Source organism: Lynx rufus, unplaced genomic scaffold (assembly GCF_022079265.1).
Source record: "Lynx rufus isolate CCGP_SWC_20201006 ecotype Redwood Valley unplaced genomic scaffold, mLynRuf1.p SCAF_13, whole genome shotgun sequence".
In the NCBI taxonomy this organism is placed as follows: domain Eukaryota; kingdom Metazoa; phylum Chordata; class Mammalia; order Carnivora; family Felidae; genus Lynx; species Lynx rufus.
Window position 1 is genome coordinate 33,676,844 of NW_025814827.1, and position 27,800 is coordinate 33,704,643.

Genomic DNA, 27,800 nt, shown 5'->3' on the forward strand with positions numbered 1-27,800 from the left:
AACCCAGCTCCCACAGGGCTGCACCGTCAGCTCCCTCCTTGGGCCTGTGCCAGATCCTCCAGGGTGAGCAGGACTCAGCCAGCCAAGGGGCCACATTAGTCACCCTGTGACAACAGCAGGGAGTGACTTCCTGGGCCTGGGCAGCACTGGCTGTCCCAGGGAATCACTGCTTTCTGCCCCTGATTGCAGCAGCGATGAGGCAGCCTTATCACCTTCTGTTCTTACACCTGAACTTCAGGATAGGCCTGGCGGCTCTCATCAGCTCCAATTTTTAGATGAAAAGACCGAAGCACAGAGTCCCCTGACCAAGGTGCAGGCCAAGCTGGGCCTCGGATGTGAGTTTCCTGACTCTGGGACCAGGCCTCTTTCTGGTGAGCCACCCAGAGCTCTAGGTTTCTGCCGCCTAGAAGTGATTCTCTTAGAGGGCAGGGCTGGCAGTCATGGGACAGATTTGGTTTTTCTAGGCTGAGGAGTGGGGCAGAGAGAGACAGGGCTGGAGGTGAGTTGTGGGGAGAGATGTCGGCACTGAACTAGGACTGCCCTCCTAGTGGAACATTTTCAAGGCTTTCTCCACTGAACAGAGGATTTGTCCCACAACTGGGAGGACCGTGAAAATCATTGTCAGATTCAGGATATATATTTTTTAATTTTTAAATGTTTTTACTTACTTTTGAGAGAGAGAAAGAGAGAGCACAAGTGGAGGAGGGGCAGAGAGAATCTGAAGCAGGCTCCAGGCTCTGAGCTGTTAGCAGAGAGTCCGATGGAGGGCCTGAACTTGTAAACCACGAGATCATGACCTGAGCTGAAGTCGGATGCTCAACCGACTGAGCCACCCAGGCGCCCAGATTCAGGATATTTTTAAGATTGAATAGGACCTATATTAATACCCATCCTTGGGGCACCTGGGTGGCTCAGTCGGTTGAGCATCCGACTTTGGCTCAGGTCATGATCTCATTCGTGGTTTGTGGCTTCGAACCCCACATCAGGCTTGCTGCTGTCAGCACAGAGCCTTCTTCAGATTCTCTGTCCCCCTCTATCTCTGTCCCTCCCCTGCTCATACTCTCTCTCCCAAAAATAAATAAAACATTACAAAAAAAAATACCTGTCCTATGTTCACCCTACTTGTAACCCCTTTGGAAGACAGAGTCAGTCATTGTCACCAGCAATATGGCCTCCTTGACCCTCACCTGTACCAATCTGCTTCTCTCTCCAGGTGTCCAGATGACTCGCTGGCCCCTTGGCAGTGAAGGGCAGCAGGGGAGCCTTTGGGCCAAGTGGGGGCAGATAGGTTCCCTCGGGCCTCCTTGAAGCTGGGAGAAAATCAGGCAGCACAGACCCCATCCAGGGACACCTGATCCATGATGGCTTCCTCCCTCAGACCTGTGGCCATGTTCTGCTGCCTCTGCCCATATGCTCTCCCTCTCCAGTACCCTGCACCAGTTGGGGAGCAAGCAGAGCCTGTCCCCAGGGGTCTCCCTCTGGGCACAGTGAGATCACTGTCCTGGTGAGACAGGGGATACTTCATTCCTGGAGCACTGCCCAATAGACCATGTGCTATACTGACCACCTCATCTCCATGGGGCCCCCCTGTTTCAGCTCCATCCCTGACTTGCTGGGTGACTTTGGGCAAATTACCGCCTTCCTCCTTGTCTGAGTTTCTCTCGGTTGGGAAGTGGGGCTTATACTTTCTGCCCCTCCCTGGCTCCCAGGGGACCTGCAGGGATAAGCAAGATAATAGCGGGGAACTGATTTAGAGGAAGCTATTGAGAGCCAAGTAAGAGGTATCAGTGCTGGCCTGTGTTTACATGGGTGTGGACTTTGGGTTCCCAGCATTCTGGGGCTTGGGACCAGCCCTGACAGCTTCTTGGCCTGGCACCTGGCTCTTTTGTCCCACTTCCAGAGAAAGGACCAAAACCAAAGCCAGGAGTCTAGTCTTCTAGAGAAGATGATGTCAGAGCAAAAAGTTTGGGGCTCAGGAACACTGGCCTAGCTCTGTCCCCAACTACTGGCTATTTAACCTTGGGCTGGTCACTGCCCCTCTCTGGGCCTCAACAGTTTGACAGCCTCCCTCAGCTCTGCACTCAGGGATCTCAAGTCTGTAACCAGAGACCAACATCATGATTTGGGGATAGAAAGGACCTTGTCATCTGGTCCTTTACTTTTCATAGGCTGTGATGTACCTCTCTTTGAGAGCCACAGGTTAACCCTCTCTTTGAGAGTCAGCCTGGTTAACCCAAGTCCTAAATTGGTTACAAAAGGGATCATTTGGGAGAATGCTTAAAACCTAGCACAGGCCTCTCCTCCACCCACAGCTGTCCGTGGAAAGGGTGCTGGCCCTTGTCCCCTCCCCCACGACACCTGCAACTGCCTCCACCCACAACTCCACTCCCCGCCTTCACCAGGTTTCCACCTGGCTCTTCTCCTTAGCTGGCTCCTTCCTGACCCCAGCAGGCTTTGAAACTCTTCACTTTTGAACTGCTCTCTTCCAGGCCTCCTGCCACCCCTCCAAGCACTCCTCCTTTGGGTCTTCTCCCTCCAAGAAGAGGTTCTGTCTCAAGGTCCAGAGTTTCTCCCAGCAATCTCCCACTCCTCCATTTCCCCCTACCCAGCCTACTCCCGAATCCAGGCACTGGACCCTCTCCACCAAGCCCAGAACCTCACCGCTAGAGTGTTAGGGACTTACCAGGATGCACCTGCAGCAGGAAAATGCAGTGCTGACTGGCCCAAAGACTACAAAACTCGTATGTTTTTGCCTTGCTCCTGGCTTTTTTTAACATTCCTTCTTGCTCTTTCTTGCCTTCTTCCTACTTTATACTCATATTATCTCATACTTTATAGATCCTTTTAAGCTGCCTTTAAATTCTTCCTCAGGAAGGCAAGGCATAAGCAAACAAAAACTAAGTAATCAACAATAAAATCAGTGAAACCAGTCTCCAGCTGGTACCTGGGGCCTGGTTCTCTCAACGCTGCCCCTCCCACTGGGCCGTGTTTCTGCCGGTGACGCTGCCACCCACCCTGGCTCCCAGGACAGAAAACCTGAAGGCTCCGCTGACCCCGATTCTTCCTCTGCACACTCCAGGTACTGAGCCTTCCAGCTTCCCCTTTCCCCAGATCTCAGACGCTCCCTCGTCTTTTCCCTCCCCGGCACAGAGCTGCATGGTCTGATGATTTGTTTCTTCCTGGAATATATCTGAATACTTTTTCAAAAGATTAACTTTTTCTTATTACAAAAGCAATAGACATTTATTGTAGAAAATTTAGAGAATGCAGGCTGACAAAAGAAAACTAGAGAGATAACACTGGAACATTTGGGTAAATATCCTTTTCCAGTTTTGAGGTTCTTGTATTTTTTTTTTATTTATTTTGAGAAAGAGATAGAATACAAGCAGGGGAGGGGCAGAGAGGGAGATACAGAATCTGAAGCAGGCTCCAGACTCCGAGCTATCAGCACTGAGCCCCACATGGGACTCGAACTCATGAATCACTAGATCATGCCCTGAGCCGAAGAGTCGAACGCTTAACAGACTGAGCCACCCTGTTTTGGTGTTTTAAACATATAGCCTTTTTTTCTTTTTCTTTTTTTTTTTTAACCCCACAACGAGGAGCTTCTCCACTTCTTTCCTGGTTTATTTCCTTGGTCCTCCTGGCTCCAGGCTCCCCTGATAGAAGCCCCCCCCAGGAGCCACTGCAGTTTGGGGGAAAAAACTGCAGGCACTCTGGGAGAACCCGTGGGAGAGTTTGGACCACCTCTCCTCCACCCCACTGAAGCTGGCCTTCTGGACTTGGGGCTATCAGGTGGTGTTATTGACAACAACCCCTCCCAAGGGGACTTGAAAAGTGCCTTCCCAGGCTTTAGTCTAGGGGTTGGGTGGGGAAGGGAGTGGTCTTGTGCAATACAGAAAACCACTCCTCATTCAGGGCTGTTTGTTTAAGTGGGCAGGGTTGAGTTTGGGAGAAAACCCAGTTTTTGTCAGTGTTTATTTGAATTGTTGGGCCCAATAGGTTTTGGAGAAAACTTCCCAATATGGGAAGAGCGGTTGGGTTATAAGGGACAAGACGATGGGGGTCCCAAGGTTGACTGCCTGGAGCGGCAGCCTGGGTGGGGGCTCTGGATGGGTTAGTGCCTGCCCAGCTCATGAGGACCCAAACTCAGTGCCTGGATTGCTGCAGGAATGTGGGTCCCAGATTGCCAGTCTCCCACGCTTTCCCCAAAAGCTAGAAAAGTGGATTTTTTTTTAATGTTAGTAAATAATCAAAAAAATTAAACCACTGTGTCAAAGCATGGTTGGCTGCCAGCGTGCAACTTTTTTTTTAATGTTTATTTATTTTTGAGAGAGAGAGCGAGTGGTAGAGGGGGCAGAGAGAGAGGAAGACACAGGATCTGAAGCAGACTCCAGGCTCTGAGCTGTCAGCCCAAAACCTGACACGGGACTCAAACTCACCACCAACAAGACCATGGCCTGAGCCGAAGTCGGACGCTCAAGTGACTGAGACACCAAGGTGCCCTGCTGGCATGCAACTTTTTGACTAGACTTTACTGCACATCTACTACTATCCTTTACACAGGTTGCCCCAATTTACTTAGTGTGGCTTCCTCCCTCTTTCCCTCTCCTGTGGTCCAACCTCCAGTGATATGGCCTGTTTACCTAACCATTCTTTTTTTTTAAATTTTTTTTTTTTCAACGTTTATTTATTTTTGGGACAGAGAGAGACAGAGCATGAACGGGGGAGGGGCAGAGAGAGAGGGAGACACAGAATCGGAAACAGGCTCCAGGCTCCGAGCCATCAGCCCAGAGCCTGACGCGGGGCTCGAACTCACGGACCGCGAGATCGTGACCTGGCTGAAGTCGGACGCTTAACCGACTGCGCCACCCAGGCGCCCCTACCTAACCATTCTTTAAAGCGTAGTCTGAATTGCTCCTTCCCCTGCTCAAATCTGTCTTCACCAATGTGTTCATCAATGTAGTCTCTACCCACCAAGTTCCCGGCTTTCCCTCTCAGTGCTTCAGCCAGACTGAGCAACTTGTTGATCCCCAATGAAAACAAGACCCGTGATCTTCACTGCCTGGTTTTTACTCACTATGACTTTGTTATGCCTGGAACACCCACACCCACCTGCTCATCTCTTTTTTTACCTCCTCCATGAAGCCATTTCTCAACCTCCCTCTTGATTTCCACGGCTTGACCAACCTCTGCTTTATTCAACAGCCATTTGTTGGACACCTTGTATCCACAAGCAGGGCCTGGCATGGGGAATACAAGATAAATAAGACCCCATCCCCAGGGTGCCTGGCTGGCTCAGTCCAAGGAGGATGCAATTCTTGATTTCAGGGTCGTGGGTTCGAGACCCATATTAGGTGTAGAGATTACTTAAATAAATTTTAAAAAAGAAAAAAAGAAAAAAAACTATCCCCATCCCTGCCCTGAGGAGCCTCCTCCAGATGAGGGCAGGCATACACTACCACGGGCCATGTGTGTGCAGCAGAAAGAACAGCGATGGGCTTTGGCTGAAGAAACAAGGAAGGCTTTTTGAGCTTCATCACAGGGTGTGTAGAGGTTTCCTGGGGCAAAGAGGCATTTGAGGTAGATACTACTGCCTGTACAAAGGAATGGAGTTGTGAAAGTTCTAAGAAAGGGAGTCACTTGGGTGAGGATGGCCGGGAAAGTCACAGAAACAAGCAGCTTAGGGACCAATTTTTTAACAGTATTTGCATTCCTTCTGGCGGCACTCTACAGTGTTAGCTCCAAAAGAGCAGGGACTGCGTCTCCGCTTTCATTGCTTCACACCTGCCACCTGCCTGGGACTGAGTACCCTTTTCTCAAACCTTTGCAGTGAAACACAGTACCAGCTGGGTGGTGAAAGTGCCCCCTAGCGGCCCCTGTGCAATCCTTCCTCCCAGCACCGTAGCTGACCTGGCTGACTCCTCCCTCCATCCCAGATCTTACTGGGGATGGCGCTTTGCTTAGCATTTTCTCACTTCATCTCCATCCCTCCCTCAGAGGAGGACGTTCCTTTCTGTCCAACACTTATAAGCATTTGTAAGGGTTGATCACTGTTCTAGGCATTGGGATACAGCATTTAATGAGTCATTAATCACCTCAGCTTTGGAAGTGCTTCGGAGATCCAAGAGATAATGGGGGTTGTCCCCAGTGCTAGGGGGACTAGAAGGACCAAATCCATTTAGAGGATGGATGGATGAATGGCCTATGAAATGGAATCAGCCAAAGCACAGTAGCAAGCCCCGCCCCTGTCATCTATCCATTACCATTTACTAAGGTCATGGAGGGGATGTGGGGTGATGGAGACCCAGAGAAGATTACGTTACCATCTGTTGTCTCCAGGAGCTCACAACCCAGAGGGAAGACAGCTAAGTAAACAGAAAGGCGAAAGGGGCACTCCATGCTCAGGGTTCTGTTAGCAGATGCCAGGGTGTTTTCTCCCCTCCCTGGATGTGTGCGGGAGCATTTGGGGAGTAAGGATTAGGCTGAAAGATGAGAAAGGAGGATGTGGTCCAGGCTGAGCACAACAGGTACAAAAACACAGAAGTGTGAGAGTTAGCCATCAAAAGGGTGCTAGAAAGGTTCTGCTTCTTGATCTGGGTCTTGCCTTCTGGGTGTGTGCAGTGATGGAAATCAATTGAGCTGGACACTTGTATGAGTCAAGTATGTACATTCACCCTCAATCATTTAAAGGTAGCCTACAACCTCTCACATTCCTGTGTTATTTTCCTGTGTAGTAATTATTACAATCTAAAAGTATCTCTTTGGTAACACTAGACTCATGTTAGGGTTTGAATCTGGCCCTCCAGTACCAGCTCCAGGACCCTGGGAACTCAGCTTTGCTGAATCAGCTTCCTGTAAACCGGGGATAATAGAACCTTCATCACAGGGCTGTGTGCTGAGGCAATGACTTGAGATACATAGGTGCTTCCTATGTGCTTATCTTGACAAATATCAGATTGGCGGTACCTGGCACACAGAAGCTCAGTATGTAATTTGTTGAAGAAATGAATTAAAGAGGGTGCCTGGGTGGCCCAGTTGGTTGAGCATCTGACTTGTGGTTTTGGCTCAGGTCGTGATCTCAAAGTTCATGAGATTGAACCCCCTCTCTGGCTCTGCACTGACAGCACAGAGCCTGCTTGGGATTCTTTCTCTTCCTCATTCTCTGCCCCTCCCCTACTCACGTGCACAAGTTCTCTTTCTTTCAAATAAACTTAAAAAAGATGAATTAAAGGATTTTTTTTTTTTTTGCACCAAACAAAAGTTGGCTGACACAAGTGGAGGGGTGTGGGCTGGAGTGGGATACCTCAACTAAAGGCTCCTGGGCAGGAACTCAGAGCTTGGGGAGCAGCTATACTCCTGCGAAGAAGCCAAAGCTCCCGTGGGTGAGGAGAGATGGGTGACCTGGGCCCCCACACCAGAGGGAACAGGGAGAAGAACCAGGGTTCAAACCTTTGCTCCCTCCCTCCCCTGGGTCCTCCACTATACACCGCAGTTAGGATCTGCCCCAGCCACTGAGCAGGCTTGTTGACAGGCTCAAACCAGGAAGAAATAATGCTACACAGCAGCACCGCAGCTTCCCTAGGCCCCCTTCTTGCACAGCCTCTCACCCCTCCCCTCTGGTGGTCAAACTTGGCAGTTCTTTCCACCCTCGGGGGCTGGGGCAGTTTCGGGAAGGGTGGGGAAACCTGCTGAACAGGGTGGCCAAAGCCTGAACCGGTTGTACGGGGCAGTCCCATCTCCCCCCAGCAGCCCTGTCCTTCTCCTGGCCCACAGAGCAGAGGTAGCAGCCTCACAGAACCAACTATTTTATTATACTGTGGGTGGACTGGGGCCTGTGGAGGTCAGGGGGATGGGTGGGGTGTGATGCCTGAGAGCCCTGGGGCATGTGGGGAGGATACAGAGCATCAGGTTCTGCAGGGTGCACTCTTGGGGGCAGGGAAGAGGCAGCCCCTTCCCACTCCTCTCACCCATCCCCATGGCATTAAATAAACAAAAAGGAACTCTATACAGCACAAAATATACAGGGAGGTCCTACCCCCCAGCCCTCAACTGTGCATAGTGACAGGGCCAGGTCTGAAGGGCAGGGCTGGGACCTCCAGCTTCTGACATTGCAGCTTTGAACAGGAAACAAAACTCCAACTTCTTTGAGATCCCAGGCAGACAGGTCCATCTGTGTGTGGGACTCTGGGTTCAAAGGTTTTCTGCTCCTCCCAGGCCCTGGAGCTTTCTCAGGAACCAGAGGCCTAAGCTTAGCTGAGACATATCCCAGAGGGGCTGGAGCCTGGCCTCAGGAGTGGGCCTGGGAAACAGGCTAGAGCGGTCTGGCCCCAAAGTCTTCCCCAGCTCAGGCTTCCATCTTGGCAAAAAGGAAGCAGGGCCAGGTGAGAGCTGGAAAGCGTCTGCGAGAGTTCTAGAGTGAAAGGCCAAGGTAGCCCCAGGCTCAGAGGGGCCGGGTTGTGTGGTTATAGACCAGGTGCTCCGTGTCCTCTGTGGTCGAGACTGTGGAGCTGGCAGGGGTAGGGGGTTGGGGGTGGCAGTGGTGGTGGTGGTGTCTGTGGAAGTCCTTTCTCTGGTTCTTGAAGAAGCAGTAACCCAGTATGGTGACCACCACCACGATGCAGGTGGCCAGGAATACTGCAATGGCCACCTCCACGGAGCCTGGGGGGAAAAAGAGGCCTAATGGAGGAGCTCCTGGGGCCTGCTCAGCTCTGATGCCCAACCTCCCACTCTGTGCAGAGGGGACCAAGTCAAATGGATGCCAGGTGTGGAAAGACCTCCAGCGTACAAGCAGCTGGGCTCCATTAGGAGCTCAAGGAAAGGCCTGGGACTCTGACGGCAAACACAGGACACGCGCTTTCCGGTGCCTCCCTCCTCTGCCCATGGCAGGTATCACTACTGACTGTAGCTCTCGGTCCCTTGAGCCAACCTCAGGATCCTTGTGAACACAGGTTTAGGCGATCACATGGAGTTGATCCTTGAGATGATACCTACTCATTGGTGAGAGGGCAGATGGGGCTTACCTACATTAGGAATGGGGTTTTCCCGCTGCAGATCAAAAACATCCTTCTCTACAAAATAATGAGGAGAGAGACAAATCAGTACTAAAGGCTCTGAGACTCAGTTGCTCCTCGGTGCCCCAGATGGCCCACTGCCATCCTCCCCCACCCCCACTGCAGCACTCTGCTGATGCGCTGAGTGCTCTAGCTCAGCCTTTCCCCTCCCCATCTTCCGTCCCCTCCCCCACTGCCCAGCTCACTGGAGATGCCACGACAGGACTCGAGACATTGCTGCTCCTCCTCAAAATTGTTCTTGTTGCCATAACAACCACCATAGGTGAAGCGGGCACAGCGTTCACTTAAGGGGTTGTAGTACCAGCGTGGGATGTTCTCCAGGCAGAGGCCTGTGTCTGGCAGGTCCACGCAATGCCCTGGGGGGTAAGGAATGGGCCAGAGGATGAGTGAGTCCATGGGGGGCCACCCTGCCACCATCCACCAGGCTCTACCTCCTGACCAACCTCAGGCTGAGGAAGGCTGAGTCAGTGAGGGCCTCCAGGGCCCCAGAAACACACATATCCTGGACAACAGTCTTAGGCACAGAAATACCCCACATGGACTCATGTAACCGTTTTTTTCAATTTTCTTTCAGCTTTTCCGATTGTGTCAAGATCTCGGTTTTCTCTCCTGCACTGGATGGTCTATCTTTTTAACAAAGAAGGCTCAGGGTCTGACCCTGGCAGGCAAATGTCTAGTGGAAATTAATTTATGTTGTTTTATTATAGTTATGGTAATAGTTAATATCAATCTGTAGCACGTAACAGTGGCTTCCCATGTACGCTACTGATGTGAAACTTCCTTTAACACATTAAGGTAGAAATGTATTTGATTTATAGGAAAAGTGGTAAGTAAATAACACCTCAGTGATATGCGGGCATGGTGGTAAGAGGAGGACCGATGCATGGGAAGCATGAGGCCGAAGAGAGCCTAGGAGCCCGCCAGGTTTCTACCCGCAACCTGGCACACACAGCAGGCCCCTTTGGCATCCTGGAGGAGTGAATAAGGATGGCAGTGCCAGCCTCTCTCCTGACCCAGGGTGCCTGAGGAGGACCTCACCTTTGTCACTGGGGAAATGGATGTTCTGGAGCTCCTCGAAGCCACTGGTGTCTGCAAAGATGAAAGATCAGAGGCCCAGGCCAAACAAGGGTCTTGCAGGGGTGCAGGATGAATGGCCAGGACCTCCCCCTCCGTTGCCCACCGCCCCTCCCTCTCCCAGGCCTCACATTTTTCACAGGTGGCCTCATCAGAGGCGTCGGGGCAGTCGGGAGTGTCGTCACACTCCAGGAAGCGGTCGATGCAGCAGCCATTGCTGCAGCGGAACTCGGTGGGGTGACAGGTGCCAGAGCACACTGGGTGGGGTGGGATGGTGTTGAGGGTGAGGTCAGGCTCCAGCAGAGGTCACCAAGTACCAGAATCCATCATCTACCTGGCCTTCTATCCCCCAGCAGAGCATTATGACATGTCCCCTGCTCCCCTTCTAGCACCCCCCACCCGAACCCTCCTACGCACAAACTGGGGAGTTCCTGATAGGGTGCTGGGTTGCAGTGGGTGGGGTGCCTGTGGTCCTTCCATATCCTACGAGGGCAGGAATGGGTTGGGCAAAGGCGCTCAGACAGGGGCAAAGACATGACCTGGCAGGGGTGAGGGGAAGAGAGAAAGGAGCAAAGCCCACCTGGACGGTGCCTGTCCATTGAGGGGCCTGGGAGAGAGAAAACAGACAAGTGAGAGGAGTCAGGGCCAGGTCCCAGCAGAGATGAGCTGTTTGGGGGTAGGGGGGTGGGGGCTGGGAATGCAGGACTCCCAAGCCCACTGTCCTGACAATGGAGAGACCACATACCCTGGGGGAAAGTCAGGGTCCCCAAGCTACCTGGTAAAGGCCCACCTTGCACATCCCGGCAGGCTAGCTTGCACTCTTCTTCCCGAAGGTAGTTGTTCTTATTGCCCAAGCAACCTCCATAAATGAAACTCTTGCAAATCTGTTCCGTGGGGTCGTAGTACCAGCGGGGGAAGGAACCGCGGCAGCGGCCCACCTTGTTGGATGCAAGGCAATATTCTGGGGGAGGGTAGGAAAGCCTGTGAGGGGGCCCTGTGGGGCCCCATCATCAGAGGGGGCCGGCTCCAGGTACTGCCTCCCTGTCCCCTCCCTTACCTTCTGTCTGCTTGGCAGACAACACAGTAACTGTGACATTGGCCGTGCTCTCTGGCTGGTCTGAGTCGGCCACTGTCAGCTGGAACAGGTAGGTGCCTTCCTTGAGTCCCCACAGCTTCACCTGGTCCATCTCATTCTTCTATACACAGGAGTAGCCATCAAGCTGGGACCCCCCCGATGTCCCTCAGCTGTCCCAGTCCTCCCAGCCACACCCCCACCTCCATAGGGAGAGCAGAGGAACTTGGTATTAAATGTATCCTCAGCTTCTATCCACCCCAACCATCTGGAACCTCAGGCTGGCCAATGGTCCTGGAAAGGGAACCCTGGAGAGCTGAGGTGGGGGTCAGGGAGCCAGCCTCGTGTCTCACCTCTATTCTGACATCTGTGTCACCCTGCAGTAGGGACCAATCTGTGTTCTCCACACCCTTCAGCACCAGCGGTTCCTGGGGCTGCACCTTCAAGTCTATGCCTGCCCAGGTCTTGGGGATCCGGGACCCTGAAGGGGAAGGTAAGGTAAGATCAATTCTCACTGAATGGGCCAGAGCTCTCCTGAAGTGGGGAGCAATACGGGCCACACCTAAACCAACCTAGGACTCAGCAGCCTGCATGGGGTACAGGCAATAGCTCACAACTAAATCATCATCTTGCTCTCTATTTAGATAGTCTTTGTTACACTGAAGATATGTTTAATGTTGTAAAACCTACTTTCTGAAGAAAAGTACTGAACAGCCTGTGTCATTTGATCCCATTTAGGGGAAAAATATATATAGGAGAGGAGCTTATTCTCATTTTCTTTTTCTTTATGTATTTAAGTTTACTTATTTGGAGAGACAGTGAGAGTGCACACACACGCGTGGGGGAGGGGCAGAGAGCATCCCAAGCAGACTCCTTGCTGTCAGTGCAAGAGCCTGAAGTGGGGCTTCATCCCATGAACCATGACTCGGGCTCATGACCTGAGTCGAAATCAAGAGTCGGACTCTTAACTGACTGAGCCACCCTGGTGCCCCTATTTATTTTATTTTATTTTAAGTAGGCTTCATACCCAGTGCAGAGCCCAACATGGGGCTTGGACTCAGGATGCTGAGATCAAGAGTCAGACACTTAATTGGCTGAGCCACCCAGGTGTCCCCTCCCCCATTTTCTATAACACGCAAGTACTTGTGCTAATTGCTTTAAAAAAATTAAAGTAACAATATTTTTGAAAAGCCAAATAAGTAAATGTGTAATTAACACTATTACCCCTCATTCTGCTCTTCTGGATTGCTGCTGAGAAGCCCATCCTGGTAGAACCGTAAGCACAGAGTCCCTGGGCAGCAACGTGGCAAGACTTGGTGTCCTAGAGTATGTAGCCACAGGAGGAGGGTGCCTCTGCCACCTCAGATAGACTCTGCCTCCCATTATAAGGGGTCTTGAGGGAATCACACCCTCCCTCAACCTGACAATGCCTGTGCCTGAGGCTTCCTCCGGTTTCAAGTTAGGGACTGGAAAGAAGTAAGCACAAAGCAGAATTCCTGTCTGTGGTAGGTTGAATGGGTAGACCCAGAAAATAGGGTTGTGTCTAATCTCCAGAATTTTTGAATGTGACCTTAACTGAAAAAAGTGTTAGCAGAAGTAATGAAGCTAAGCATCTTCATATGAGATCATTCTGGATTAGTTGGGTAGGCCCCATCCAATGATATATTGTCTTTATAAAGGACAGAAGAGGAGAAAACAGAAAGAAGGAAGGCCAAGTGAAGACAGGCAGAAACTGGAGTGTGATGTAGCCACGAGCCAAGGACTGCCTGGCGCCACCAGGAGCTGGAAAGGGCAAGGAAGGATTCTCCCTGAGGGTCTTCAGAGGGAGTATGGCCCTGGCAACACCTGGATTTTGGACTTTTGGCCTCCAGAACTGTAAGACAGTAAATTTCTGTTGTTTTGAATCACCCAGTTTGTAGTAATTTGTTTCAGCAGCCATAGGAAATTACACACTGCGTTGGAGGGGATTCCAGGCAGATAAGACCCAACACCAGGAAGCAACTTGGGAGAAGAGACCCAACAAGATGAAGCAATATGTGGTGCGTGTACAAGACAAGGAAGTGGGCATACAGAGAAGGGAGAGGTCACAGCAAGTCAGAGGAATAGGGAAGGCTTTCTTGAGAAGGGAGAAAGGACTTTTTTTTTTTAACCTTTTTTAAAATTTTAATATTATTTTTTATATATAATTTTTATATATAATTTTATTATTATTTTAAAAGTTTATTTTTGAGAAAGAGAGAGTGAGGCAGAGGATCTGAAGCAGGCTCTGCGCTGAGAGTGGACAGCCCAACATGGGGCTCGAACTCATGAACTGTGAGATCATGACCTGAGCCAAAGTCAGATGCTTAACTGACTGAGCCACCCAGGTGCCCCAATTTTATTATTTTTTAATGTTTATTTAGTTTTGAGAGAGACAGAGATAGGGTGAGCAGTGAGGGGGGGGAAGGGGGGACAGAGGATCCGAAGCAGGCTCTGTGCTGACAGCAGAGAGCCTGACGCAGGGCTCGAACTCATGAACCACGAGATCATGACCTTAGCTGAAGTCAGATACTTAACTGACTGAGCCATCCCGGCCCTGCGAGAAAGGATTTTTTAATTCTTTTGTTTTTGTTTTTATTTGGTTGGTTGTAGAGAAGTGTGCGGTGTTGTTGATAACAGCAGGAAACATGAGCCAAAGCAAGGAGTTGGGAATTTGCAAGGCCAGTCTGGCAGACATTGAACAGACCAGCCTGGGTGAGACAGACCATAAAGGGCCCTCAATGCAGGGCCAGAACATGTGGACACAGCAGAAATATATTTAAATATTTAACAACTAGTGGTACAGGAAGGGGACAGACATGGCCATGAGCAGTGGCACAGAGTTCTAGAGACCACAGCTGCACCAGACATTGACCTCCTAGATGTATGATCGAGGTCCAGGAGTCTATAGGGAGGGGCCAAGGGCCCAGGCAGCAGGGACACTCCTGAGCACAGGGAAGCAGCTCTCTATCCCTCTGTTTGGAATAACGTCTAAGGAGAGAGGAGGCCGGTGAGTGGATCAGAGCCACAGTTCAGAATATGTGAAGGGAGTCGTCTGAATTAAAGGGGTAGCTAAAGGAATGGAAGGGAGGATGTGAGAAGCTTTCCGTGTCTGACAGGCATTGGGAACTGAGAAGAGTAGGCACAGAGAAAAGGGAAACCAGATCTAGAGGGAACCTAGAGTTCAATTATAGAGAAGTTGAACTTGAGCAGGGAAGACCACTGAGGAAGTAACCAGCAGGCAGTGGAAGTATGTACGGGGACTTCTGACAGGCCAGAGCTGGAGACAGGTATGGAGTTGTCTTTATTAACAAAGCTGCCAATAGTTTATTTTGTGACACAGCAAAGTACCTAAAATTCAAATTTTTGTGTTCATAAATTGGAATACAGCTTTATCTACTCATTTACATATTGTTGACAGCTGCTTTCACCTTACAACAGGAGAGCTGAGCAGCTGGAACAGAGACTATATGGGCCACAAAGTGTAAAATATTTCCTATTTGAACCTTTACAGAAAGTTTACTGACCACGAATCTCCATCACCTACCTTCCTAACCATCCTACCACAGCTGCATTCTTGCCCCTCTCCAGATGAAAAAATTGACATTAGAGAGGTTAAATAACCTGCCCAGGGTCACTCATTTTCTGAACAGCAGAGCAGGGATCTGAACTCTGGTCTGACTCCATAGCTCACGGTCTTTATAAAACACCATGCTGCAGTCCACTCACCTACTTAGAGGAGTGATTTTGATTGCTTTTCGTTATCTTAGGGTTGTTTTTGACTTAGGTAATACATATATATTATATAAAATTCAAAAAGTACAAAAGAGTTGGGGCACCTGTACGGCTCAGTTGGTGGAGCATGAGACTTGATTTCAGGGTTGTAAGTTTGGTTGGGTGTAGAGATTACTTAAAAAATAAAATCTTGAGGGGCACCTGGGTGGCTCAGTCGGTTAAGCAGCCGACTTCGGCTCAGGTCATGATCCCGCGTTCCGTGAGTTCAAGCCCTGCGTCGGGCTCTGTGTTGACAGCTCGGAGCCTGGAGCCTGCTTCCCATTCTGTGTCTCCCTCTCTCTGCCCCTCTCCTGCTCATACTCTGTCTCTCTCAAAAATAAATAGACATTAAAAATTTTTTTTTCTTTATTTTTTTATTTTTATTTTTTTTAAATTTTTTCTTTAAATAAAATCTTGAGGCACCTAGGTGGCTCAACTGGTTAAGTGTCTGACCTCAGCTCAGGCCATGATCTCATGGCTCATGAGTTTGGGCTCCACGTTGGGCTCCATGCTGATGGCGTGGAGCCTGCTTGGGATTCTCTGTCTCCCTCTCTCTCTCTGCCCCTCCCCACTCTCTATCTCTCTCTGAAAATTAAAAAAAGAAAAAAAAAAGTTAAAAATAAATAAAACCAAAAACCTTACTACTGCCCCCCCCCCCAAAACAAGTACAAAAGAGTAGTATTAAGTCTTGTCCTTTCTTAACCTTTTCCCCTTAACCTCCCAGGGTCCTCTCACTAGAGGCAACCATTCTATTTTATATGTGCATGTGTGACTATCAAGAGACAGTACTGAATTTATAAGAATGCACGTTCTTCTTCCTGTTTTTCTCACAATGTATTTTGGAAATCCTTCCATAGCAACATGGAGTTTCCCCCTTTCTTGGTTGCACAGTACTCATGTGAATGCATCATAACTTACAACTTATTTAACCAGTACACCAGTCTCCTCTTGACTTAGATTCTTTCTTTTCTTCTTCCTTCCCTACTAAAAACCAAACCATATTGCCTCAGGGCTTATTATTATTATTACTATTATTATTAAAACAGCACTGCCACATACAATTATAGGATGTGTTGACAGACATTGAGATTGTTTCCAATTCTTTGCTATTATAAACAATGCTACAACGAGTAACTGGCTGGTAAGTGGGTTTACATACATATAAGTATAGCCACAAGATGAATTCCTACAAGTGGAACTGTGTTGAGGATTATGTGCATTTACAAGTTTGTATTTTTTTTTTTTAGTATTTATTTATTTGTTTGTTTGTTTGTTTGTTTAAGTAATCTCTTCATCCAATGTGGAGCCTGAACTCAACACCGATATCAAGAGTTGCATGATCCCCCGACTGAGCCAGCCAGGCGCCCCCATTTACAGTTTTGATGGACATTGCCAAACTGTCCTCCACTGAGGCTCTACAGAAGGTTATGTCAAGCGTAAGTGAGTTGAAAGGAAGAAGAGAAGGTAAGAGATAAGAGCAGCTGGTAGGAGGCTGAGTCACAGAGATTCCTCTTTGATGAGGCAGAGAAAGCGAGCCACTGGGGGACTCGCAGAGGGGAGGGGAGACCCAACGGGGCGAAGACCAGGACACACAGTGACAGCAAAGGGATGGGAGGAGAGAGCGTCCACAAACATGTCAGATGCAGGTGCAGAGGCCTAGAAGGACGAGAAAAGGAGCACCTAGGTTGCAGGGGTTGAGAGGAAATAAAACCAGAAGAGCAGGAAAGAAAAGTGCCTGTCTGGGACGAACTGTACCCAGGGGGCTTGGCTGGCATTCAGTAGAGGGTCCAATAGGGGCAGGTCCTGAGGTGACCTCTGAGAGACAAAGCCATGGGGGCAGTGAACTGGGGGGCGCCCATGCCTCTCTCCTTGCATTTTTCAGAAAGTAATCAGCCGAAGACAAGACTACTTGGGAGTCTACCTACCTGGCAGATAGGCTAGCCCCACCAGCCCCCAGGGTGGAAGTGGACAGCAGAGTGATGCACCTTGGGCCAAACCAGCAACATCCACCCAGCCCCAGGCCCCAGGAGCAAGGGGCAGATGCCCCACCCTACCACTCCCTACTTCCCACCCTCAAGAGAGCAAAGGGCCAGAGTGGCAATAAAGGAAGCCCTTCCCCAGCTGCCAGGCCTCAGGACATCGCCAGGAAACAGACTCCACCTCCTAAGCCACTCTTCCAACAGAAAGAGGGGGAGGGCAAGTAAGGGGAGAGAAGGAAGGAGCAGGGTATTCGGGAGGCCACAAGAATCTAGACTAGATTGGCCACAATCAGGGAAAGGGGAACAAGCCAACCCACCCTGATTTCTATACCCAATGAATGAATCAAATGAATCAAAGGTTTAAATGCCCTGAACACCTAGGTGCCCACCTTGCCTGCCTTGGTCCACCCTAGCCTCCAAGATGACTTTATCCTGCTCTTTCCCATCTCCAACCTCTAGCCAGGCTCAGCTGAGAACAGACTCCTTGATACCAAACAGCTCCCCCCAACCCCCAAAGCACTGCAGCACCCTTAAAATGGCCTGGAGCTCGCACTCAGTTCACGCCCTACCCAGCTCCCTAAATAACCCAGGAAATCCCCACTCCACCCTGTGTTGTGCCAAACAAGCCACCCAGGGTAGGGGCATTTCCAAATGAGGAAGGCTGGTCGCAAGACCCTGTGGCCCCATCCACCTCATCTCCCCGACCAGACCCCAGAGTTTCAGGTGCTGGCCCTGGAGCAGAACTCCCATGGACTCTCTGTCAGATCAGGAAGGCACAAGAAGCTCAGGTCAATTAGAGTCATCACCACCTACACTCTCTGCTACTTCCTTGTGGAACAGGCTCAGGCCCTGGCCCGGTGGGACTCAGGTGGCCCAGCCTGCCCCAGAGATGGTGCCTACTCTCCCCCCTCCCCCACCCAGAATCCCCATCCCACCTCTCCTCAGAGACCCAAGAGAGCTACTGGAAGAAGGATGGGGAGAAGAGTGGGTCCCTAACGTGAGAGAGAGTTTGGCCCAGGAAAAAGCTGGAAAGTCCTTTTTCCTCTTTCCAGAACTGAGACCACCCCCAGATTGAGTACCAGCCCAGTCCTGGCCCCTGAGCTCCCAGTCTCTGGTTCTATTATCTGCTGGGCTATCATGGGTCAGAGAGCTAGGTTTCTACCAAAAACGTGGCCTTGTGTGAAAACCAGCATAGAACTTTTGGAGATCCTGCCTGGATTGAGTCCCACGTCTCCGATTTATGGGCAGTGCTATCCTGGGCAAATTATTATTATTATTATTATTATTATTATTATTATTATTAATTTATTGTCAAATTGGTTTCCATACAACACCCAGTGCTCATCCCAACAGGTGCCCTCCTCAATGCTGGGCAAATTATTTAACATGGGAGTCGGTCTCCTAATCTAAAAAGTGGGATGACAACTAATAGCACCCTTTTCAGAAGTGGTTATCATGAGGCCTAAGTCAGAGTCTAAGTGGCACAGCAATCAGTAAACTATAAAGTGCTAACAGAGGTTATCAGTTGTGACCCATCCCTGCCCTGGAGCCCCACCTGGCCAGAACATCAGACAGAGAAAATGGGGAACGAAGGTCTCTGGAGGGGCCCCAACCCCATCTGACTGCTCAGTCACAGCAAGGAGGAGGAGGAGCCCCCACTTTGCCCTTATCCCTGGAAGTAAACAAGGTGAGCAGACCTTGTAGCTTGGCTATCACATCCTAAGCTGGGAGAGCCCTGCCTGGCTCACCCGCGTACACACACACCTGCCTGGACAGCTGACATCCCTCCCCTACCAGGTATACATACCAGTGGTCTGACTCACTCAGCAACCCTGCTCACCCCCACCCAGAGCCTCTGGCTACTGTGCCCACAACACCACCCCTTCCTCTTTTGGGTCAACCTCAGACTGGGCTTGTTCTTTAGCATCTGGGGTCTTGGAGTTGTCCCCATACCACCAAAAGGCCAATAGGTGGGAAGAGGGGGCGCAGAGAGATGCTAACCAGTCCCAAGCCCAGCAGCAGAGAAGCAGACTATCCTTCCCCGGGCTCACTTGACAGGGCCTCAAGGCACCTAGCACAGTGCTTGGCCAGGGGTGTCTAGCTAGTCACCAGGTGGCCTCCAGACAACTCACTCCCTGACTTAGCATATGAGGGCCAGCAATCGGGAATCCGGGAATCTGGAGGAGCTGCCTCCTCTCTCCCAAACACATATCCCAGAGCACCAGCCCACTCAACATCCTGAATTAGGGAGCCAGAGTCTGGATTTTAGGATGTCACCCCTCCCCACTCTAGTAGCCTGTCCTGTGTTTACTGTTTATACTGCCCACTTCTAAGGAGGAGTCAGGGCTGAATGGGACTGTCCTCCTCACTCCTTTCTGATGCTCGCCTCCTCCAGGACTCCATTACCAGTCCCTTTTCTGAGTCTCCCCACATCCATCCAACCGGGTCCCCTCGTACTTACCTCCAAAGCCCTGGGTCCGAAGCTCGCGGTAGGAGCGGTAAACCTCCCGCGTGAGGTAGTTGATGAAGCCCTCCCTGGGTGCGAACTTGCACACGAAGTTCTGCTCGTAGAGGCAGTTCATTAGGAAGCAAGCGGCAATGGCGTCCTCCCCGCCGTCGGGCTGCAGCTCCACCAGCGCCAGGTTGCAGTTCTGGGTGGTGCAGCAGGCGCGCACGCAGTCCCAGCCGCGGCGCACAGTCGGGGAGCCCAGGAAGGTGGCCCCGTTGCCGACCGAGGCCTCGGTGTCGAGCACGAAGGCAGGCACCCCGGCGGTAAAGCGGTCCAGGCAGGCGCCTCCCGCGGGCAGGCCGGGGGGCGCGGGCGGCGGCCCGGCCTCGGTGCCCAAGAGATCGAGGGCGCACAGGAGCCACACGGTGACTGCTGGGACGCTGGCCTGGGAGAGGCGGGCACGGGCCATCATCCTTCCCGGGGCCGTTGCCCTCCTCCCCACGGGGGTCACCTTCACTGTGCGGCCCTCTGGGCTCCGAGGGTGCTTGAGACCTGAAAGAGGGGAGGAGACGGAGGAGGAGACACACCGGATCAGCCGGAGACTTCCAGGGAGGCGGGCAGGCCAGGAGGAAGTCGAGAAGAGGGCTGGGGAGCACCCCAGGCCCCGGGAGTGAGGAAGGGTACGCGGGGCCAGCCCTCCCACTCCCACTCTGGTGACCCGGCCGTTCTCGGACCCCCAGATGGACGGCTAAGGAGCTCACGTACCCGGGCACACGCAGCAGCGCAGAACAAAGGGCCACACATGCTCCGAGCCCGCTCTGTCCCCGCCTCGCGCTCCGGGGCCCGGGTTACCTGCGCAGGTGAGTGGGGTGGGGCTGCCCCTGCCGAGGTTCCGGTCCCGGCTTCCTGCGCGGCTCGGGCCCCCGCTTCCGCCCCGGTGCCGGGTGCGCTGAGGCTCGGCCACTTCCTCCCCGGGTTTCTGGTGAAACTGAGTCAGTGCGGCCGGGGCGGGGCGGACATTAACCCCAGCGCCGCCGGCCCCGCCTACTGCCGTTGCGCCGCCACCTGTCCGCCCTGCCCCGCCGCGCTCAGCCACCGCCACCCCATGTCTCCGGACCCCTTCCCCGCGGACTGCTCCCGGCACCGTCTCTGGGTCCCGGCCCCGGGCGGCGCCCCTCGACGCTGCTCTACGTAGGCTCCGCCGAGGCCAGCCTCACGGCAGGGCCCCGCACCCCAGAAGTGCAGCCGGTTCTCTGGCCTGGACGCCGCAGCAGAGTCGTCCATTCGGGGGTCCAGCACTCCTGCCTCCCTTTCCGGTCGGGGCCAGCATTCCCAGCTCCTGGCCTGAGGCGCTTGAGAAGGAGCTGGGGGAGGAGAAATGGGGTAAAGCCCGACGCCAACGGCAAACGATCTTGCCGCCGTCGTCAGCCCTCGGGAAATCATTTTCATCTCGTGGCGGGAAGAGATCCCAGAAGCTGTGGGGCTGCACCTTGGTAACTGGAATCCCGGATGCCTGCTCCAGCGTCACCGCCCTTGCCAGCTCCGGGAAGCCCTCCTTTCTGCCAGAGTGAGCAGTTGAGGCGATTTCCGTCTTCCAGGTTTCCCTGCTAGACCTGCAGTGGTTCCATTTTGTTTGAGGCCCTTCCTTGTACTGAGGTTTACATTCAGGTCTCTGTCAGAGCTGAGTCCCTGTTAGCTCTCATTGGTCTGCCGCCTCCTTCCCTGGAGTACAGGTTCCCTCTTCTCTCCCACTAAGAGGGTGCTCCTGGTCAAGAGCTGGTCGTCCTCTTCCAGTAGAATGCCATCCTTGGAAGCTAGAAGCTCCAGTTCACCAAAGTAATTGAGATAATGACCTTCACAGATCTGTGGGTTCCTTGAAACCATGAGTGAAGAACTCCTCTTAAAGACCATTCTTACAGAGCAAGATTGGCCTTGTTAATGCTCTCCCCAAAAAGAGATTCCACACCTTTTCGTGATGATCTAACAAATCCCGCCCAGTGAGAACGTTCTTCCTAATTTCTCATGTAGAGCAGCTTTACCTACTAGGTCCTGTAGCCACCCTTTGTTCATTTTCCTGGATGACCTGCAACACTCCTCAACTGCCTACATTATGAGTGTTAGGGGTGGGAATCTGGGGTCTGTCCCCCTCCTCTGGATTTTCTGCTTTTTTTCTCATTGCCCCTCACACACTGGTGGACACGGGACAATGATGTTATGATGAGAATGCAGCAAAAGATTGTGCACTTACTGGGAAAAAAGGGTTTTGTTGTGAGCAGATTTCTGCCTCCCCCAATACCTTATACATACAAGAATCCTAACACAGGAGACTATGACCTTATAGTGACGTGACATAACCATAGATTTATCATTACATCCATCTATACCATTACAAAAACCTGTATTTATCAAGCGCTGACAATGCCCGAATGCTGTTTTTAAGTACTTCCCACACGTTACCCTATATACTGAAAACAAACCAAGAAAGTAGGTACTATTTTTATCCCCATTTTACAGGTGAACAGACAGGCTCAGACAGGTAATGTAGCAGGTAGCAGAGGGAGGATCAGAGTCTAGGCAGACCAATTCCATTGCTTTAGCACCTAAACCCTGGGCTTTACTACACTTGCAACTCTGACTTCAGCTGGACCTTCCACCCTGCCCACAGATTTAGCTTGCCAGAAATAAAAACTCATTTTCAAGTGGTGGGCAGCCCCCTTTAGTTAAGATGCTGGCACAACTTGACATAATTGCTAATGCTCACAGCTACTCTGAGAATAGTTTCCAGTTTGCAGAGAAGTTCACTAACTCCCTTGAGCTCACAGTGAAGAGTGGGAGGCAGGGCTGGATAGGGCTTGAGTATGTGGACTTCAGACTCAGGCTTCTGGGTTTAACTCTCACCTGCCACTTACTATCTGTGTGGCCTTTGGCAAGTTATTTAGCCTGTCTGTGCCTTGGTCTCCTTGTGTATGAAGTGGGGCCTCAGAGGTTATTATGAAGATTAAATGAGTTAATGCAGATAAAACATTTGATACCATGAGTGCTCAAAAGTAACAGAGCTAGAATTTTATTCCAAGTCTCCCTGCCATCAAAAACTACACTTTTCCTACTACTTTATACTGCTTCATACATACTGAGAAGAAAAACTACACATGAGAGGAAAAAAGACTAAGATAGTCCACCCAAGTGGTGAAAGCAATGGCATTTGAATGGCGGGAATATGGGGTAACATTTTCTTCTTTCTAGTTTTTAAGTTATCTTCCAAGTTCCCTTTAGTGAGTTTCCACAATGAGGACCAGAAATATATCCTGACAGTCTCCACATTCGTCATATTTAGCGCCAAATTGCTCTTCTCTCCCCTTTCTCTCCTGGTCTCATTGTCCCTGCCACTTTGGAGTTATCTTTGCCCTCTGCCTTTCCTTGGGCTTTCCCTGCAAACATCTAGCTGGCTCCTGGGTACTGACAGTCTCTCTGGTATTGGGTCACACCTATCCCTTCTGTCTACTGCCATTGCTGTCCTTGCTGTGAGCTCTGTGCCAGCTTCCAGATGAACTCCAGGCCACCTTGCACTCTGCGTGAGGTTGCCTCCTCCAGCCTTGCCTTCATCTGCCCTTTACCTGTTTAGACCCTTAGTGACCGCCCCCCCCCCTCCCCATAGCCTCTCTGGCAGTGTGCACAGAGCCAGCTGTCCCCTGGATGGATTCATAAAGTACACTTTGTAGAGAAGCAAAGAGTGTTAAACCTGTTGAGGGGCTTAGCTAAAGGTATTCCCCTTACATATAGGAAACTGAGCTCAGAGACTTGTCCTTGATTTGTTCAGAGACACAGAGCTAATGTGTAGCAGAGGGCCACATGCAGACTTAAGGTCTCCTGACTGCCAACCTTGTGCCCTTTCCATGATTCTGCCATGCCTTCCTGCAAAGCACTTCCAGATGATATGGTTTTCTAATTGTTTATTGCAGGCCCAAGAGGAGCTGTCTGGGTAAGTTAGCTCTTTTGTTAGACCATGTGGCTCACCCTCCCTCTGTGAGCTTGGAGAAGAGTAGGCCTGGGTTTATGCTACTGACTTCATTCTTATGTGCCATATCACCGGTACCAACCATTACTCTTAGGATTGGGTGCTTTGGTGAGAATATTCAGTCCTTAACACCACTGCTAGAAAAGGAACGCTGACTACCTTGTCTCAGATGGTGATCTGGTGGTTTCTATCAGTAGGTGTGGTGGGTCGTCTACAATGATGGCCAGCAAAGGTGGTAGACCCTACTTCACCTTCCCGTATATGCACACTGCTCCTCCCACCAAGAGGTGGCATCTGTGTTCCCTTCCCTTTGAATCTGTAACTTGCTTTGACCAACAGGACATGCAGAAGTGGTACCCTGTGACTTCTGGGCTGTAGCCACATGGCTTGCATTTTTCCCTCTTAGAACCAGTTGTGACACAAAGAAGCTTGACTCCCCTGCAGGAGCGAGAGGTCACCTGAAGAGAGCAAGCCCCTGGAGGATGTGAGACAATGAAGGAAGAGAGAGAGGAGTACAGCTATCTTGAAGCCACCCCAGGTGAGTAGCTGTGTGAAGCCATCTTCTGTCCTTAACCTCAGTCCAGCTGCCCCTCAGAGACTGGCTGCACCTGCCAAGCCCTGCCCAAGATGCAGAACTGGGAGTAAATAAATGGCTGTATTTGTTTTACGTCTTTGTATTTTGGGGTGGTTTGTTATGTGGCAATAATAACTGAAATGGAAGGATAATGTATTTACAGATTAAATTTTAGTTTTAATTATTTAGTGATCATAAACAATACATTTTATTGTATTGTATTGTATTGTATTGTATTGTATTGTATTGTATTGTATTGTATTGTATTTATTTTTGGTGACAAAACCCAGGAACGAATAAACAATAAATTTTAGAAATAAATTTCCATTTTAATTATCTAAGTCAAAGCCCATGAATTCTCTTGATAATGTAGAACCAATAATTTTTGGTAAGGAATTTTGGGGAAAGTAATGCAATACTTTTCAGGGTGAGGCCACTGTGATTGGTTCAATCTTTATTTAAGGGAGACAGATCTTCTTGGATATTACTACAGCCTTAAAGAGGCATTTTAATTTTTTTTAATGTTTATTCATTTCTGAGAGTTAGAGACAGAGCGCAAGCTGGTGGGGTGGGTGTGCAGAGAGAGAGGTAGACACAGAATCCAAAGCAGGCTCCAGACTCTGAGCTGTCAGCACAGAGCCTGATGCGGGGCTCAAACTCACGAACCGTGAGATCATGACCTGAGCCGGAGTTAGACGCTTAACTGACTGAGCCACCCAGGCGCCTCTTAAAGGGGCATTTAAAAAGAATTATACTAATGCAAAAATGCCCACACGGTATTCCAGTGTGGTAGGTGACTTCTAAATTGCCACCAGTTGTCTAGCCCTTCTGATTTTCATGCCCTGTGTCATCTTTTCCCCTTGAGGGTGGCTGGGCCTAGTAACTTACTTCTGATGAATAGAAAACAGCAAAAGTCATGGCATGTCACTTCCTAAATTAGGGTACAAAAAGACTGTGACTTCTACCTTGCTTGCCTACCACCTTCCTCTCATGCCCTGGCTCTAGCGGAAGGTAGCTGCCATGTGGCGAGGAGTCCTCTAGAGAGGTCCTTGTGGCAAGGGATTAATGTCTCTGAGCAACAGCCCTTGCCAGCACCTGACTTGCAGCCTTCTGAGAATCCCTTACCCAGAGGAGCCAGCCAAGCCGCCTGCTGAAACAGTGATATAATAAATACTTAATGTTTTGGGGTGCCTGGGTGGCTCAGTCGGTTGAGCGTCCGACTTCAGCTCAGGTCATGATCTCACGGTCCGTGAGTTCGAGCCCCATGTCGGGCTCTGTGCTGACAGCTCAGAGCCTGGAGCCTGTTTCAGATTCTGTGGCTCCCTCTCCCTCTGACCCTCCCCTGTTCATGCTCTGTCTCTCTCTGTCTCAAAAATAAATTAAAAAAAAATTAAAAAAATTAAAAAATAAAATAAAATAAATAAATACTTAATGTTTTAAGCTGTAAAATTTTGGGATAATTTGTTATGCAGCTTTATATGACTAACGAATTCGTTAACTGAAAAAAATAGGATATCAAACTATAAAGTTTCTTTGGTACAACTTTTTAGAGAGCTAATATGACCATAAATGTCAAACTCCCCTAAAATTTTACACACCCTTGTAGCCCCACCTCTAGAAATTTCTCTTAAGGGAAAAGAAAAATCATGGAATGCTAACAAAGGAATAGTTACAGGAATGTTCAGAACAGTACTATTTATAATGGCAAAAAACTGGTAGCAATCCATAAATCTAATGATAGGGGATTGAGTAACTGTATCATGGAATTGTTGCTAATGGAAGAGGTTGGAATCCATTAGTGAGTCTTGAAAACAAACTGACTCGCTGTTAGCATTTAAAAAAATAAAATTAAATAGAGTTAAAAATATCAAAATAAAGGTAAGTTTCTCTTCATAAGAAAATTTTCATTTCAGCAATCCCTATCAAAATAACACCAGAATTCTTCACAGAGCTAGAACAAAGAATCCTAAAATTTGCATGGAACTGGAAAAGACCGTGATTAGTCAAAGCAATCCTGAAAAAGAAAACCAAAGCTGGAGGCATCATAATTCCGAACTTTAAGCTCTATTACAAAGCTGTAATCATCAAGACAGTATTGTACTGGCACAAAAACAGACACATAGTTCAATAGAACAGAATAGAAAACCCAGAAATGGACCCACAAATGTATGGCCAACTAATCTTTGACAAAACAGGAAAGAATATCCAATGGAAAAAAGACAGTCTCTTCAGCAAATGGTGTTGGGAAAACTGGACAGTGTCCTGCAGAAGAATGAACCTGGACCATTTTCTTACAACATACACAAAAATAAACTCAAATGGACAAAAGACCTAAACCGAAGACAGGAAGCCATCAAAAATCCTAGAGGAGAAAACAGGCAACAACCTCCCTGACCTCAGCTGCAGCAACTTCTTACTTGACATGTCTCCAGAGGGAAGGGAAACAAAAGCAAAAATGAACTATTGGGACCTAATCAACATAAAAATCTTCTTCACAGTGAAGGAAACAATCAACAAAACTAAAAGACAACCTACAGAATGGGAGAAAATATTTGCACATGAAATATCAGATAAAGGGTTAGTATCCAAAATCTATCAAGAACTTATCAAACTCAACACCCTAAAAACAAATCGTCCAGTGAAGAAATGGGCAGAAGACATGAATAGACACTTCTCCAAAGAAGACATCCAGATGGCTAACAGACACATGAAAAAATGCTCAACATCGCTCACCATCAGGGAAATACAAATCAGAACCACAAGGAGATACCACCTTACGCCTGTCGAATGGCTAACACTAACAACTCAGGCAACAACAGATGTTGGCGAGGATGTGGAGAAAGAGGATCTCTTTTGCATCGTTGGTGGGAATGCAAACTGGTTCAGCCGCTCTGGAAAACAGTATGGCAGTTCCTCAAAAATTTAAAATAAAACTACCCAATGACCCAGCAATTGCACTACTAGGTACTTATCCAAAGAATACAGGAATGCTGTTTTGATGGGGCACATGCACCCCAATGTTTATAGCAGCACAATCAGTGGTAGCCAAAGTATGGAAAGAGCCCAAATGTCCATTGATGGATGAATGGATAAAGAAGATGTGGCATATATATACAAGGGAGTATTACTCGGCAATCAAAAAGAATGAAATTTTGCCATTTACAACTATGTGGATGGAACTAGTGGGTATTACGCTAAGTGAAATAAATCAGTCAGAGAAAGACAAATATATGACTTCACTCATGTGGAACTTAAGATACAAAACAGATGAACATAAAGGGAAGGGAAGCAATAATATAAAAACAAGGAGGGGGACAAACCATAAGAGACTCTTAAATACAGAGAATGAACAGAGGATTGCTGGAGGGGTTGTGAGTGGGGGGATGGGCTAAATAGGCAAGTAGCATTAAGGAGGACACTTGTGGGGATGAGCATTGAGTGTTATTTGTAAGTAATGAATCACTAAATTCTATTCCTGAAATCATTATTACACTATATGTTAACTAACTTGGATGTAAATTTAAAAAATAATAATAATAAAAAGAAAATTTTCATTTCATGTTTATATATGTATGCATTATGATATTAAATGAATTTCTTACTTTGAGTCGTTGTCTACAATTTTTTTTATGGCCCAAATTTTGAAAAACTCTGCAGATTTAAAAAAAGATATGTACAAAACTACTTAATAAAAGTATTCAAAAGATATAAAATTATAAAATGGCTTGCATATGTTACAAAATGATCTAATTTCATGGAAATCCAAAACAA

The 27,800-nt window shown here is 49.4% G+C and overlaps 1 protein-coding gene across 1 annotated transcript; it reads right to left on the reverse strand.

Moving 5' to 3' along the window:
- Positions 1-7,792: 7,792 nt before the first annotated feature.
- On the reverse strand, positions 7,793-20,724 carry SPINT1 (serine peptidase inhibitor, Kunitz type 1). The gene is made up of 12 exons (XM_047074661.1): positions 20,673-20,724; positions 20,206-20,589; positions 19,453-19,992; positions 11,574-11,701; positions 11,206-11,344; positions 10,939-11,109; positions 10,729-10,755; positions 10,280-10,405; positions 10,113-10,163; positions 9,260-9,430; positions 9,024-9,071; positions 7,793-8,661 (listed from the first exon to the last, which is right to left on the reverse strand). The coding sequence occupies exons 1-12, from the start codon at positions 20,722-20,724 to the stop codon at positions 8,444-8,446; spliced, it is 2,055 nt and encodes a 684-aa protein (XP_046930617.1). The 3' UTR covers positions 7,793-8,443.
- Positions 20,725-27,800: the final 7,076 nt, after the last annotated feature.